We start from the raw sequence: 17,492 nt of genomic DNA, 5'->3' as shown, positions 1-17,492 counted from the left end.
AGTCACTAGATGCCAGAAAAATTCTTAATAGAGACGATTACGAATCATATAAACACTTTACTATGAACTGCATACATATGATTCTATCATGATATAATGATACATAGTGAACATCGAGGTTACTACCACATGAGTGACCTCAAATAGCAAAAATTACTAGACTAGTGAACATTAGTATAAACATAATCAGTATATAGGGATAAATAATATATCACTAAGTGAACATATTGAGATGAACATGTTAATACATTTCAGAACTAAGTATTAAAGACACAAGAATAAAAGATTAAAGGGACTCTTATAGTAAATCATAACGGCTACTTTCACTGACAGGGCATGTGTCACAACAACTTAAGAGACTTGCTAAAACAACTCACAAAGCAAAAAATCACACATTAACAGTTACATGTTAAGATCAAAAAAGTCCCATTAATTGCTCATTTTGACAATTAATAGGAAGTAGTTATGGTGACAGAAGTTATCACTTAGTTCAAAAGATCTCACACTAGTATTGACTAATAGCAGCTGTTACATAACATGAACAAATCTGGTACAATCATATAGTATAGTCACTGGTTAGAGAGAAATGAATCAAGCTATCTTCATTTAATGCTATAACATATAGCTCTTCTCTATTCTGAAGACACGATCAATTCAGTTATTGATACTAACTAACCCCTCAGTCATGACTACTATAGTATCTATCTCTTAATTCTCCTCTAGTATTACACGACCTTTTGTTCTGTTTCTTTAAAGGTTAGTTGCACTTGTAGACTATAGCCAGCAACAAGGAGGGGCAACAAACTTTTAGTTTCAACTCTATTACATACCTAAAGAGACGTAGTTACACACAAACACACACACACACACACACACACACACACACACACACACACACGGACAACTACGTGATTTTAAATCTTTGTTAAAAACAACAATCTCTAAGATAAACAAACAACATGTACATGTATATAATACAATAAAATTATTATATCAAACTATTGACATATACATATATGTACAATATTGAGTACATGTAATGGGTATTTACAGCACAATAACATGTACTAACAGAGCTGTAATATATGATTTGTTTACATGATATGCATAAAAAGAACACCAGCTTACCCTACATACTTTAATACTAAAGGATTTTTATTAGTTGGAGAGAAAGAGAGGTGACCTCAAAACTAAACCATATCACTAAATAATGGTTGTACTATTAGTTTATAGTAGTCACTCCAAAGGCACATGTTCAGCTGCTGTAAAACAACTGCCCACCCTTATAGTATATATAGATGGCTTTGTGAGTGTATATAATGTGACTTGTTTGTTCAGCAACATTAATGATTACTCCTAAACTAGATACAGAGTCTAGATATGATAACAAAACATACTACAAAATATAGTAAAGACAACAGGATGTCCTGATTTAACTGGAAAATTAACTTCTATAAGGCTACTTACTAGCTCTATATTAGTCAGATACTCTATGTCATATGAACCATATCATTGACATATGAATTTATTTGGTTAACTCCCAGTAACGTAATCTGATCAAGGCATACATTCTATTGTCCATATTAATACATTTAGTCTTGCATATCAACCAAACCTTTCAATTTCTGTAGTAAAGTTTGACAAGTGTCAATTTAATTACCTTTGTTAACAATAAATTGGTTTGTACAAGTCATCTGAGAACAGATACAATTTTGTGCAATAAGGGCTAGGCTTGACCATAATATTTTATTTCAGAAATATTATTATATTTTTAGACAGACATAATAACTGAGCCATGTTGCTCATCAATTACCTCTATATATAGCAATCAATGGTAAATGAATACTCTACCAGCTTAGAGCCAGCTTCTGAGCAGTATTAACGGTAATAATGACAGAATAATGCTATACATAGCATACTGAAATGTTATAATTTATTAACATGTTGTACAACAATGGAGTGTCAGTTTTGAGTCAAAAATGTTGTCTTGAGGTAAAGGAAAAGCTAAAATAACTAGTACAATAAACAAACCAGGTGGATTGTATTTAAAGAATAATATATATATCACTCTCATGTGTGAGGATTGACAGGATGGCCACACAATGATTTAGTTGGACAGGACTATAGCAGCTGTTGCTACTAGCAATAATAAAGAATGCGAGAGAGTCGCTAATTACAAGCAGCTGCTCTAAATGTGTCATTAACTTGGACATACAAAAACTAGTGACAAAAACAACAGCAACAAAAACCAGGTGCTAAAACTGAAACTTTTCTCTACATAGCCAAAAATACAAACAAACAGGGCGTACATATACACATCAATCATCTTTATATTATCTACTCTTACTGTATCCAGTAAAAGTTGACTTCCTTCCACTAATAAATTTATAACATACAGTTTACATGAGTATCTTCAGTAAATATATCTTCCTTTACTGTTTACTGATTGCTCTCACCTTTCAAAAGTTTGTGAGCCTCAGAGACTGAATCCATTTTATTTAGAATAGTACACTAAACAATAATAGTTACAGCCACTTCACAAATAATTCATCACTTTTGAAAATCTTGATTTGCTTGACTTTGTAGAAACTATTCTTTGACCTTTTGCAAAACACTAAATTATAAAGTATAGTTCCAAGTATCTTCTTGGTTTGTAACTGAGCAATCACAGCTTGTAGACCGAGTTTTCTTTATGCTTGTTTAGTAGTCAGATTGTCTCGTTCCTGCAGAAACACACCTTTGACTAGACAAATGAGATCACATGCGAAATATCTAAAGAATTTATGAATACTATTATACTATGTGTTAATATTATAAAACTTATAGCCCCACCCTTTTAATTATGTGTAAACAAAATGATATAAATACCGCATATATTCGAATTAATCATTGCCAAGGGTACATTTATTTTGATTGTTTTAATAATGAATCTGTTTAATTAGGAAACTCCCAATTTTTACATAACCTCTTGTTTCCTTCTTTGAAGCGACTTTAACAATTGCCTCCGATTAAAATGGCAAGCCCAAGCAGAACAGAAAGAATATGAATTCGAAAGAACACTCGTGAGTTTACCACACACAATATTATGGGCGTGGTCAAGTAGTTACAACTCTGTTAGATGCATGGTCGATATCGTACTGAATGGGACAATATGCACGAGGAGTTGCCTCGGCTCAGAGGGAACGAGAAGTGGAAGAATCGAGAAGACGTTCTTATGCTAGACAACAGCGACGAGAAAAGAAAACAAGTTAGTTATTAATTAATAACAATTAATTAATTATAATATAATTAATGTATTAATAAGTTATCTTATTTCTATTTTGTAATGTATGCATCCATTTTGTTCTCTATTGAGCCATCATTTGCTTTTAGTATCCATTCATGTCTGTATTAATCCGTTAGAGTCAATGATGATATTTAAGAAGTACATAGCACCTTATATCGGAGACTGGGTATTCATTTTAGTACGGGGTATTTTAATGGCCATCTTGTCCTTTGGAATTGACTACTTCATTGATGTATTAGGAGAGGGTTAGTACTATATAGTAGCTATTATGTATCCACTTATCAATTCCATATGTCCATATAGCTCATGAGGGTTCTCAGTTTGGAACTACCAATGGAATCTCATTGGTTTTGCAGGCATTTTTGTGGATGTTTCTTTCCACTTGTTTTAGTATTATTTTCAGTTGGTTTTGTTCAATTAGTATCTATACATGCTATTGGTAAGTTAATATATAAAAGACCCTGTTGTGTACTACCTTCCCCCCCCCCCCCCCTCTCCCTCACACAGGTTCTGGTATCCCAGAAATGAAGACAGTTTTACGTGGAGTAAATCTTCCTAATTATCTCTCATTTAGAGCTTTTATTCAAAAGACAGTTGCTCTTATAACTGCAGTGGGTAGTACTCTACCTATTGGGAAAGAGGTACATAGATATACATATATACATGAAGTTTATCCCTTTGCCTCTCTCTCTCTCTCACACACACACACAGGGACCATTTGTTCATATATCAAGTATAATTGCTGATCTGATGTCTCGCTTAATCAGTAAATATGTACGTATTTTTAACCATGTATTTGCTGTAAGTCATAATAATCAACTAAACAATAGATAAACAATGCCCCTTCTTTAGAATGAGGCACACACTAATGAGTTATTAGCAGCTGCTTGTGCTGTGGGTGTGTCCAGTAATTTTGCTGCACCAATAGGAGTATGCCATCCATTATCCCATTCTGTGTATCTATTTAAATATACATGCATCCATTTTCTATTCTATGTATCCATTAGGTGTTTTATTCAGTATTGAAGTAACTTCTACTTATTTTGCTGTCCGAAATTATTGGCGAGGTTTCTTTGGAGCCCGTCTCAGGTGCCTTTCTATTTCGTCTTATTGCAGTATGGTTTAGACGAGAAGAAACTATCCACCGCCCTCTTTAAAACCTCTTTTAACATTGATTTTCCATTTGATCCTTTAGAAATAATGGCCTTTGCTTTTATTGGGTAAGTTTGCTCTTTGGTTGCTAAGTAACAAGCTCCACCCATTTATAGTGTAGTGGCTGGTTTGGGAAGTGCTTTGTTTGTATATTGTCATCACCAGCTGGTCATTTTAAGAAGAAAATATCGTAAATACACTCGTGGTTTGGAATACAGGTATTAGCAATTGAGAATTACAAAACAGATCATTAGCGTGGTGTGTGTGTGTGTGTTGATAACAATATTATTGATTGAGTTGATCTCTCCTCTCTCTCTCTCTTCTCTCTCTCTCTCTCTCTCTCTCTCTCTCTTCTCTCTTCATCTCTCTCCCTCTCTCTCTCTCTCTCTCTCTCTCTCTCTCTCTCTCTCTCTCGTCTCTCTCTCTCTCTCTCTCTCTCTCGCTCTCTCTCTCTCTCTCTCTCTCTCTCTCTCTCTCTCTAGTATCTTCATTTATCCAGCTATTATTACCATTGTCATAACAGTTCTTAGCTTTCCTCTTGGGTTTAGGACAGTTCATGGCTGGTCAAGTAAGAGGTTGATTGAAGCAGACATTTATCTTTTTCTTTAGCTCACTCAGCGAAAAGCACTGGAGCAACTTTTTACTAATTTTACTTGGTGGCGTATCCAAGGCGACAGATTTGATTTCCCTGATGATAGTATTCAACGTAATATTTTAGATAATTGGGCTAACACTTCCATCTTTTTATCTCTGACTTTGTTCATTGTATTAAGGTACAAGCTTGTACTAAAGTCATTGCTATTCTTTCTCTCCCTCTCTCTCTCTCTCTTCTCTCCTCTCTCTCTCTCTCTCCTCTCTCTCTCTTTCCAGTTTATTTCACTGTTATTGCTGTAGCTCTTCCATACCAGCACTGGAGTTTTCTTTTACCAGTTTTTCTTGATTGGTAAAACTACTCTTAAACTTCCCCAATGCTGACTCCTCCCATATTCATAGGTGCTGCTTTTGGACGTCTTGTAGGAGAGAGTATGGACTTTGTTTTTCAGTCTGGTATCAATGGTCGTCTTGTTAGTCCAGGAGGGTATGCTGTTGGTTGGAGCGGCTGCTATGGCTGGGGGTGTGTGACACATACAATATCAACGTCTGTAATTGTGTTTGAATTGACGGGACAAAAAAACACATATATTACCTGTAATGGTGGGTGTGGGTCAATTAGATTAGTTGTCATGAATCTAAATTTGATTCATTTATGCCTATCCGTCCATTGAACTACCCATTCATCCGCCCACCTACATTATGACTTCGTGATTGATCCAGCTATATGTCCATCTCTTCATTCATCCATCTATTCTTTTTTTTATTAGATTGCGTCCTTCTCTCAGTAGCTATTGCATCACTTATACAGCCATCATTTTACGACAGTATATTTTACTTAAAGAACTCCCTTTCCTACCAGATCTTAAATTACACAAGTAAAACATATATATATATATTACATGTACACATATATGTACATGTAAATATACAGTGTACTGGTAACATATAATTATATATAAATGTTTGTTTATATCTTAATTAGATATTATAATTTATATGCTCGTGACATTATGACAACAGACCTTTTGTACTTGTCCTATCAATCTACATATCGAGATTTACGACATCTTCTACGAAACTCCAAACACACCTCATATCCATTGGTTGATAATCCAGGTGGGTGTGGTCAATAATATATTGACCCCTTATTGGTTGTTTATAGTGTTTTTGATTTATTGTATTTATCTATTTTTTGAAAGTATTTGTCCATTCTAGAGTCTCGTATCTCATTGGTTCCGTCTCTCGTCTCAATCTTTGGTACATGTTAAATGAACAGTTACAAGGTGTTTATGAACATGTCAAAGAGATTAAACAAAGACAAATAAGGTAGGTCATGTGACATAGAGAAAAAAATCATGTGACAAATAATGAGCTAAAAGTTAGCGCCAAAATAATCACCTCCTGAAATTTAAATGAAGCATGTGACATAATAACCATGTCATGTGACTTCATGTCATAAATTCTCTATACATTATACAAAGAACATCCTCTTTTATAGAGAGAGTGTGGAACCAGGTTCTCCTACTGGTAGTTTAGAGAGACCATCTTCACCCAGATTTCCCAATAGGTATGAATATTCTTTTATAAAATATGATAAACCCACACCCACTATTTGTATTTAGTACAATCAGTATCGGAGAGGTTTAACCAAATATTCAAGACACCTTCTGTGGACGATATTGATGGAGCAGAAGAGGTTAGGCCATGCTTCATAAATAGTCCTCTACTGTTGTGACCAATAATGTTTGTTCATATATATCTTAGTTTGTATATATCTTTACTCTATTGTTTTTATTTCCATTTTTTTTGTATTGTCCATTTTATGAATCATATTAAAATAAAATATATTATTCCAGCTGTTTATTTTATGCATCCATTTTTTATTTATCAATTGATGGATTAATAAATGGATGAATAGAGATCAACCATCTTTATCATCCATTCTTGTTCATTTATTACAGCTGTCCAATTTTTTATCTTTTTTATTTAGGAATTAGCTGAAGTAATTGAATCTGAGCCCGAGTCATCAGAAGTGAGTTAATTATAAGGGGCTTACTCTTTACTTCTCTCTCTCTCTTTACATTTTGTTTAGTTTTTTACTTCAACTTGAAGAGCAGCAGCTGTCAGAGACTGTCGAGTTTCCTTCCAATTTAATAGATCCTTCAACCTTTTCAACTTGTAGAAATGACATCACTAACAAAAGTATATATCATTTTATTATTAACCTAGTAACTCTCTCCTCTCTCTCTCTCTCCCCTCCCTCCCTCCCACCCTCCTCTCTCTCCCCTCTAGGTTCACAGTTTATTTTCTTATTGACATTATCACATGCTTATGTAACAAGTCTTGGCAAATTAGTGGGTGTGGTTACATTAACAGATGTAAGTCATTTCCTGCTGCAATGCAGGCTATCTGTCCATAATCCATTCTTTTTTATCTAGTTATCTGCTGCTATAGAAGGCAAGAAAGGTAATACTCCTTCCAATAGTCCTTCAGTCGAGGGTACAGAGATGACTAGAGAGACAGACTATGAACTACAACAAGTTGCATCACATGATGAGAACACAAGCACTGACATAACATATATGTAAATATACATTGTAACAACTCCTTCAAAATAATTTGTACTTTATAATTTACTTGTAAAATTTTAACTGAGTCTATGAAGTTTTCTCACGTATATAACTAAGTCTAAAATTTCATTCCTTAAAACAATACAAAAGGCATATGACATCATGTGTATGTATTTAGAACAAGAGGATTGACATCCTTATTTCCATATTCATCATGTGTATACACACACACACCACACACACACATATATATATATCATTACTAAATTAGAGCATTCAATTCAGAAACCCAATGGGACAGTCTGAGATCACCATATTTTAATACTGATCCCTGTCACTACACCATAAAAGTTACTGTTAAAGTATATGGCCTGTGGTTTGGACTGGTCCCACTGAGCTTCCATAGTATCATGAGAGTTAATCAATCATTGATAGTTCTGATACAACTATAAAAGTGTCAAACAAAATTATCATTATTGATTTATATAGTGAAGAAAGTGGTCCAGAAGTAAAATTATTATTAACATAACAAGAAAACACAAAAAATAGCAACAAAGAAGCTCAATCTCCTGATATTGCTGACCGTTAGATACAGCCGTATTTTGTCTTGTTCGAGTGGACATCATCTCTGAAATAACATTAAAATTATTATGTTATTGATTGTGTGAGCAATAATATTATAATGATATTCATTACCTACCTACCTAACATCTGCAATATAGATATTTTATAGAAACTCAAGTAAAAACTGTAACCACAAACACTTCAGTTCTATAGTTGGAGAAATGGACGTCTCCTTTACTGAATTCTTATTATAATGATCAAAATGATGTAATCATAATGAGTTAGCAATAAAACTCCTACAATCAAGTCAACATTCATAATTAACACAATCAGCAACATCCTAAAACAATATAATTTGCATAGTAAGTGCTTTTTATATATTGTTAGTATTATTATAACAGACCACTTCGTCCATATTCCATACATAATCATGTAATCCCTCCTATCCATCTATCATCTAACTAACTATACTCTGCAGCTGCCATATTATTGCCTAAAGCATAAATGAGCAATTTTATATCATATCCTATATCACTGACATGTCATCTATACCCTAAAACCCAGTTACTATTTATAGCAACATTTAGGTGACATCATTTCATTCCAATTGGTGTATTTATAAAAGCATGCACCTGACAAGCTATACATATATTAATATCAGCAAATAAAGGAACTTAACCTTGGTCACCATCTATATCCTTTATTGATGGATAGATGTGGCTGCAATGTATGATTACACATCCCAACAACCAAAACACTCCCTCTTATTCTAGAGTAAATAAAAATTATCAAGAAAAACCAAAATAAAAGATACTTACATTAATAAAAATCATTTTTATTTGTAAACATTGGAAAATAAGTTTTCAAAATGTCATCAGTGCATGTAGAGTTATATGTATTGTCACATGACTTATTTGAAGTTACTCCTATTAACCTGGTTAATTATGGTACTTTTTACCAATGCCATACCACATCCAAGATTTTTAAACAAATAAACAAAACTACATGTATACACACGCAAAAGAGACTGATACATTGTAAGTAAACTATGGTAACAAACTATTCTTGATTGAACTGGATGTAATCAAAAGATGTGTGAATATGCTATCTATCCTCATGTGTTTAGGAGGAGTGGATCAATTTCCACATCTTCCTGATCTGTGTCCTTCATTTTGCTCAAAAAAGAGAGAGTTTCACTTTTCATTTCTTCAATTTTGAGTCGTGTACCATACATAAATTTCATCTTTCTCATTTTCACCATTTCCTGATTCTCTTAGTTCACGTCTATTCTTGATAATTTGATATAAATCAAGAGGTGCGGTAACAAGTAAAGCAATCCGCCAAGTGGTCCTCCAAGAATAGCAACAGTTCTAAATGCAGTAGCGCCAAACTTAGCACGAAACACTTCCAGGTTTAGGCTTTTCCGTTACTCCACTAACACAAGTTGCTATACTACCAGTAGTTTTCTCAATAGCCAAATTGTATTCATGGGTTGTATCATTTACATTTGCACTAATCTTATGATCAAACATAATATGATCATGCGCTTCCATTAACTTTCTATTAGTTTTTACTTTAGCATTTACAGCAGCAATAAGTGACGTAGCAGTTCCAGCAGCTCCCATAGCAGTTCCAGCTAATGAAAATCCAAGTGATGCACCCATAGGAAAATGGAATAAGGACTAGACCAATTGCAACAAGAGTTCCTCCAACAAATAGACTTGTTGAAGATCCAGTGATTTTATAAAATCTGAAATCTTGGACAATTTTTAATATCTCATCTCTCTGTTGCTCAAGAAAAGTAATTGTTTGGCGACGAACAGGACACCAAATAGCAAGAGACAATTGACGTTCTTTGTCCAGAGTAGAAGATCCTCTCTATATGACAAGAGGATAAGCAATGTAAAATTTATGAGGTAAGAGGAAATTAATACATTGCTTGCGTAACTGTTTATATATACTTATAAGTCTGAGGAGAAAGTGTGATATTGTCTTAATTATAATTGTTTGCTAGACTATAACAAATGAACAGCTACTTGTATAGTTAATTTAGTAATACACCTACACACATGATCTTAACAATAATATATAAATGTATTGCAGATCTTTTAAAGTCATTGTTAAACTGATCAGTTGTTTTAAGCAATTAAGTAAGTACTCTTTATTGTTACTGATTTCATATCAAGCATACCTGCTATGAAGAAAATTATCATAGGTAACAAGGGGAAGCTGTTCAGTATTTATATATTGTGCATATGAAGTAAATCATATTTAATAGACATATCTCATATATACATAGTGTTGGTTTATTTCTTATTGTAACTTTACTCATAGCAGCTGTGACAGTAATTACTATAATAGTATCAGTTTATATTAAGTACTGGTTAAAATAATAAGTCACTTCAATAGTGATAGAAATAGTGTCAGTTTCCCTTAGCTAGCAATAGACATTACACACAAACTGTTTAGCTGATATTGGAGGCTAAACCCTTATGGAATAATCTCATATGTCTACTAACTAGCTCTATAATAACGGATATAATATCATATATGCGTGAATATAGTGTAGAAGGTTGCATCTAACTACTTGATTGAAGCAGCATTTTGAAGAGTAGGTAAAAATAGTGTTACAATGGACGATTGAGATTTGATTGCCATTCAACGTAATGACCTTTCGTTCTAATTTGTTCTTTGATCGATCAAATATATCACAAATTGGGTGTATCATGGCAGTGAGCTTGCATACACTGTGTAAGCCTAGGTGTTGGAGATTCCTTCTGAGGGTATGTTAAAAGAACACAAGAATTGAAAGGAATGGCTAAACGATGTTCGGAACAACACAATTTTTTGTCAGAATAGTTTGGAAAAAGAAAAGTTTTGGCTTATTTATAAGTTTAGGACAGTTCTCATCAGAGAAATAGCTCAATATATCTTGGTGGTATAGTCTCTTTGTTAGTATCATATATGTTGGGCTTGTCTCCTTTGTGAGAATAATCAGAATAAAAGCATTCAAATCAAACTTATCATCAGCTGTAGCTCTTATAATTTCTATAAGCAGTCAAAAAAAGGTATTAGAAGAAAGATTGTAAAGCAAATGACAAAAAATCCAAATACATTTCTTAATATACGCGTTAGATCTTGCACTTCCTCACTCGTTCCACTAGACCATTTAACTCATCATCTGGAGCAGGTACCATATTATCAATAATGATCACAAGGCCATTTATAGATTGTGTAGTTTCTAGTCTGAAAATCAATTACAATGAAATTATTAAACAAGCAAATATAAGAACATACCTGGCTCTTCAATTGACATTTTTAAAGGTCTTTACTGTGTTTATAAATTAGCTGTTACACGTACTTTCGGTAGTTTTGAGAAGTGGACCTCTCTTCACTTTTAAGGGCCTTAATAATCTAATTAAAATTCATCATGACCACCACAGAGTGTTAATAACTGAAACATGCATAGTCATTCTGCAAAACAAAATATAGTATTTTTTTACTATGGAATTTCAAAATTGTAATGACGTTCTTCAAAATAATTTGTACTTTATAATTTACTTGCAAACTTTAACTGAGTCTATAAGTTTCTTAAGTCATGTATATAACTAAGACTAAAAGTTATTCCTTAAAATAAAAATAATTATAAAGGAAAGTATGACATCATCATGTGTATGAAAAAGAGGATGATGTCCTTTTCTCCATCTATTCATCTCATCAGTGCATGTGTATCTACTATATCATTAGAGTACCTTGAGAGCAAACTGGTGTCCACATTGATTTATTGATATGGTTTATGATACAAGAATGAAATCTGTCTATCAAAACTGTTTTAGGCAGTCAAAGAGAACTTAAAGACATGTTATTTTTTATGAACATAGCGAGAACATCCAAACAATCTATGTAAGTGCTCAAATTTGAAGAAATGTATACTCTACTTTGTAAAAAAAAACATTTTATTTGCTTTAATCATGGTTAGGTATAATGGTGTCTATTTTTATCTCCTTCTTCCTCCTTGATAATTCAGGTTGTGGGAATTGAAATGTCTTGAGGGGACTAACTGATCTTTGCCAAGATGGTATACCAGAATTAGAATTTCCTCGTTGTGGAGTGGGAAATTGATGTCTATTATAGTGGGTGTGGTTAAATGTGGCATATGATATATCAAGTATAGTTACCTGTTAAACAATAATCCTTTTAAGGTAGTAGTCAGAATTAATACTATGTAGTGAGTGCTCAGTAATCACAGGAGTCTAAATAAGGTAATAATAAAATTAAATTATTTAAAATATATAACTATAATGTACTTTGATATATTAAAACAATTATTGATACTATGATATTAAAATGTTAATAGCTTACTATTTACCTGTGATGTTAGTGTTGTTAACTGTTGTTGCTGTCTTTCCAGTAATGTCTAGAGAGAGAAAGATCATATTGAGAGACATATATACATAGTACATTGCTTACCTTTATAGCTTGAGGTGACTCCTTTAATCGCGTACTACAAGAAAAATAACAATACATGTTACTATATCATTATAAGGAGCAAGATTTATAGACATATGCTAATAAAAATTTATATTACTTTATTCAATGCCACTCGTTAATACCTGAGACCTCAAGGTTTGTTTGAAGTTGTTGAATACTTGATTCTACATCATCTAATCTTTCTCTTTGGACTCTTTGTGCTGAGAACCATTGGTTTATAAATGTCTATAGGCCAATATAATAAGTACTACAATATATCTTATAATACGTGATCCAGTACACCACTAGTCCACCCACGCCTCTATCATGACTCCACCCACTAAAATTTGTGCCATGATAAAAGTCGTGATGGTAATGGAGGAGGACCAGGAGGAGTTGTAAAAGGAAGAGAGAGGAGACAAGAGAATAGTTGCTCTTTTAGCTGCTTCTTGAGTAGCCCAATAGATCTCTTCTTCAGTTAAACTACAAGAGAGAGAGAGAGAGGGGGGAAGGAAGAGGGGAGAGAGAGAGTACAAGTAATTGTAATATAGTATTGACCTTTTTTTTTAGGAATGCAACTTATCCACTAATTGGCTACTTGCTACTCGTGGATTGATTAGAAACTTAATAGCAACATCTAACTACAGAGAGAGAGAGAGTGCTTAAGAAATATAAATTATAACTTATACAAGTTTACGTCTTTCTGGGGCTATTCTTATCAAAAAATGTTCGTAAGAAGGATCTTGCGGTACAAATCCTTTCTTTTCCGTCTTTTCTTCTCTCTCCCCACCAGCAAATAGGTTCCATATCACTCATGATTAGGCAAAGTAGTTCTTCACGAACACGTGTGCAGCCACACCTCCCAACCATAAAGTTTATAAAGGGTTAATAATTGCTCAACCCAGCAATGATCACAAAGAATTCATCCATTTTATAATATTGTCTATATTCAGGACTACAGTTGTTTTCATCCCCTTTCCTCGTGCACTACAGCACACAAATTGAATGGAATGTAGTGGGTGTGTCAAACGAGAATGTTTGTCCTTGCAATCAGCTGAAATCTGTTGTTGCTCTCTGCTTTGATCAAGACTATACCTAACTTGACAGACTGGTTTGTCAAGATCTGTTGTACTGGTTTTGAGGATAACAAGAAACATAAAGTAAAATATGAATAAATACACTCTCAACTATATATCTATTAATAAACCATTCATTCATTATGTAACATCATGGTTTCTATAAATAGCATCACGGTGCATGTATCTATTTTTAGATTTTTGGTTAGTTTTAGGGTCTAGGTACATAATGATGAATCTTATGTCTAGTTACATTTAAGGTAGCGGTTAGAGTGCCAGTAATCAAATGTCATACCTTTAATGTGAAATTAATACATTAAGTTCTGATGTTTAAAGTTTAGGGTCTGGGGTATAGTATTAATTTCACATTAAAGTATGGTATTATATTACCAAACACTGCCTACATTTAAAGTCTGTCCTTTCATGTTTAGGTCAATACATATCGTCTATTCTTACATTTCATTCTCTAAGGATGACATAATCTCCTCATCAGAACGAGCTAGTACCAGATCTATGAACAGACACAATACAAGGGTAAGAATATTATATATAGTGTAGATAGAAATATATGTTAGGTCAAGCAGGCCTGAGCGGGCCTCACTAAGGAACAATGACCAGCTGTTTGTTTGTTTGTCATACTTTACCTTCTATATTTATTAGAAAATAGAATTAGTCAGTAAATCAATCAAAATAGTTACCCCGTAAGGAATATCAAAATCAAGATCAAAATCAATATCAAAATCAAGCAGTGATTGAGTCAGCATTTCAATACAGAAGATGAACACTAAAACAATATCTATATAAATTACTGTTGTGGTTATAGGGAATATATTGGTCACATGACCAATATCTAAGTTGTGGTTATGGGACATATATTGGTACAGACCAAGATCTAATGTTGTGACAATGCTACTGACCTTGTTTGTATGCTATAATATGGGAACATGTCTCTTATGTACCCTCGGCTCTGAGAGAGATCGATCAACAAATGAGCTAAATTGCTTACTTCTCGAGAGAAACTGAACACTATCAACTAATACAATGACCCCCCTAAATGGATAAATACAAGTGATAAATGGATTGATATTTTTATTCCACTTACAATAGCATTATCCAAATATTGCTTAAGTGTTCTGTGTCGTAGACTCTCATCACCTGGAATATCTATTAACTCAACATCTGATGGTTGTCCATTCTGTATGTAATGTAAAATGAATGGACATAAATGACTTGATTTTAAAATGTGGGTGGGATTAGTTAGTTAATTAAAGATCTTGTATTAATTGCTGAGAAAATTTAAATTAATGGTCAATAAAATTACAATAAGAATTATACAACATTATATGTATAATAAAATCTTCTTAAAGTCAAATACTTCTTTTCCTTATAAAACATAAAAGTGCAGGGCTGATCTGATCTAGAGTGTTTCCATAAGGGAAGTTGATGTGAGAAGCATATTTCTATAAACCCTCCATACATATCAGGTATTAAGTTTTGGACATGGTAGCCCAATATCCTATGTACTAGGTCACAGTAGTCAACTGGCTCTAATAGATCTATTATAACTATAAATAGTTAAATAAATACATGATAAGTAAAACTACCCAAAATACAAAATGTAATAAAAGAGACGAGGGTGGTTAGCAACCCCGCCCTGGATTAGACCCCTAAATTAATATACCAGTTGTTGATATTGTTTTATAATATACCTCTTTTGTTATTTGATAAGCTTACTTTGTTTTCTTTATTGAAGTTTGTGTACGTAAAAAGTACCTACAGAGAGCTAAAGACAAAATTATATCAAGGAAGGCAGGGAACCAAAGAAATATAAAAAACTTAAAAATTCCTAACCGTTATCTCACTCTCATGAACAGCAATGTCTTCCCATAATTTACTAAGTCCAAGTAAACAGATTGCACGACCTTTTGACCCTCTTCGCAAAACATATCCAAATACACCTATATTAATATAATAAGGACAACAGTCATATTTGATGATCATCTTTCAATAATTAATGATGACCTATTATAATTGTAGAGATGACGTGACAAGAACAGCTGTACCAATGGCTACGTGTTATCCATAAGAGATAAGTTGGTCTGGAAAGGTAATGATAAGAAAAAGTGGTATGAGCCACAAGGAATGAAATAGGTGTGGTTTCTGTGGTTTCTAAACTTTATTAAGCATCTTTGCAAGAACCAGCTCCACCTACAAAATCTCTTTTTCAAAAAAGACACCCCTTTCTTTATGTTGGGCGTTTTTGCATTCAAGGCAAGAAGTGAAGAAGATGGTGGTGACATCAGTTTTGATGTTTCTAACTTTACTGTGTATACCAGCACTACATTAGCAGGCTCACCACATCAGGAACATTTTCAACAGCTGATGGGTCACATTGTACTTGTTTTGATTTAAGAGTGAGTGAAACAGAGTTAGCATTAGCTACAGCTTGTATTGGTAAAGACAAAGATGGAAAATCTCAGAGCTATGGTTGTCAGTATCGGGGGAATTGTATGGTTGTGATGAGTTTAAAAACAAGGTCGAGAAATTTTGCTTGGATTGGTGGAACAATTAGCTGGTAAGTAATTATCCCAATTTGTTGAGATAATAATTAACTATTTTATATGCAATAGAGTACTTTAGGTGTTGCAGGTGTATTAAAAGGGAATTATTTTTTACTGATATTAATACAAATAAATACAATACATACTACATTCAGCTAGTCAGCTATTATTAAAAGTGTTAAAAATGTATCATAAGTGAAAAAAAAAAAACAATGTAACAAGCATCATGTTGTTCGGTGATCAAATGAGTCAGTGACTATCACATTATCATGCACTCGGAGGGCAATCTAAAGAACAAAAACGTCTTATTAATAATTCATTTATATCACTTAACTTACCACATTGCATGGTTGTTGTGTGTTGATCGGATAAACACATCATCACAAAGGACTTACCATGGCGACCACTACCACTACGTGGAATGACTTCTCCTTCGGGAACGACTTGGCATATTTTCTCGTTCGCTTTTACAGAAAACTGTAGCAGACCGAATCCAAACATATCTTGCAGTGCATTTTGGTTAATTATCTGACCATTATTGCTAGCAATAGTACCAGTACTGATACCAGCTCCATTAGTTTTCCTTGCATGCATTACACAGTACTAATACTTTAAGATCTACTGCAGCGCCTTGGTTTGATAAAGTATTTGTTTTTGTTTTTGTTTTTGTTGTTTTTTGTCCAGTTTTTGTACTGAACTTTGCTCTTTCATTACAATTGTATTGTAACAAACGGTGTATGGTGCAATTTGCTGGAATGACTACCCCTGGTGATAGCAGAGCAGGGGGATCAATTGGTAGATTCCAGCTTGGTTACAAGTGAGGTACAGGCAGTTACCTCCTTGAGGAGACAATTCTTGAGGTTAATATTGACAAAAAATGCTTCAGCAGGATTGCAAAATGCTTTTAAAATAAGATAGAAAATACAATAAATAGAGTCTGTGTGAACTTTAGATGCATGTAAGTGTGGTATTAGATGCAGAAAGATATTGAGAGGAATAAAATAATACACTTCGCTGAGCTTGTAACAAGATATATCACTGTTAATAGAACTAGGTACTGTAGTGGACCCAATAATGATGTATACCAATTTTAATAGCCATAGTTGGTTAATTTTCTTTCTCTCTGCAGTAATAAGCTAAAGTCAATGCTTGAGAGATTGCTTCAGTTGGCTTAAACACACTCAAATGCTGGTTCCGGCTTGCTACAGTCTGACACCTA

General features: G+C 33.5%; 1 protein-coding gene across 1 annotated transcript; it reads left to right on the top strand.

Moving 5' to 3' along the window:
* Positions 1-3,151: 3,151 nt before the first annotated feature.
* On the top strand, positions 3,152-16,287 carry LOC121366572 (chloride channel protein 2-like; the record flags this gene model as incomplete). The annotated part of the gene is given in 11 exon segments (XM_041490959.1): positions 3,152-3,247; positions 3,590-3,725; positions 3,794-3,927; positions 3,998-4,087; positions 4,139-4,215; positions 4,292-4,373; positions 4,375-4,428; positions 4,430-4,506; positions 4,555-4,656; positions 6,248-6,358; positions 16,126-16,287. Coding segments are annotated over 11 exon segments (1,121 nt in total), but the record flags the coding sequence as incomplete, so codon positions are not given.
* Positions 16,288-17,492: the final 1,205 nt, after the last annotated feature.

This window comes from Gigantopelta aegis, unplaced genomic scaffold (assembly GCF_016097555.1).
Source record: "Gigantopelta aegis isolate Gae_Host unplaced genomic scaffold, Gae_host_genome ctg6195_pilon_pilon, whole genome shotgun sequence".
NCBI classification, from domain to species: Eukaryota; Metazoa; Mollusca; class Gastropoda; order Neomphalida; family Peltospiridae; genus Gigantopelta; species Gigantopelta aegis.
Note: the sequence above shows the minus strand (reverse complement) of the source record. Positions and strands in the feature narration are given on the sequence as shown.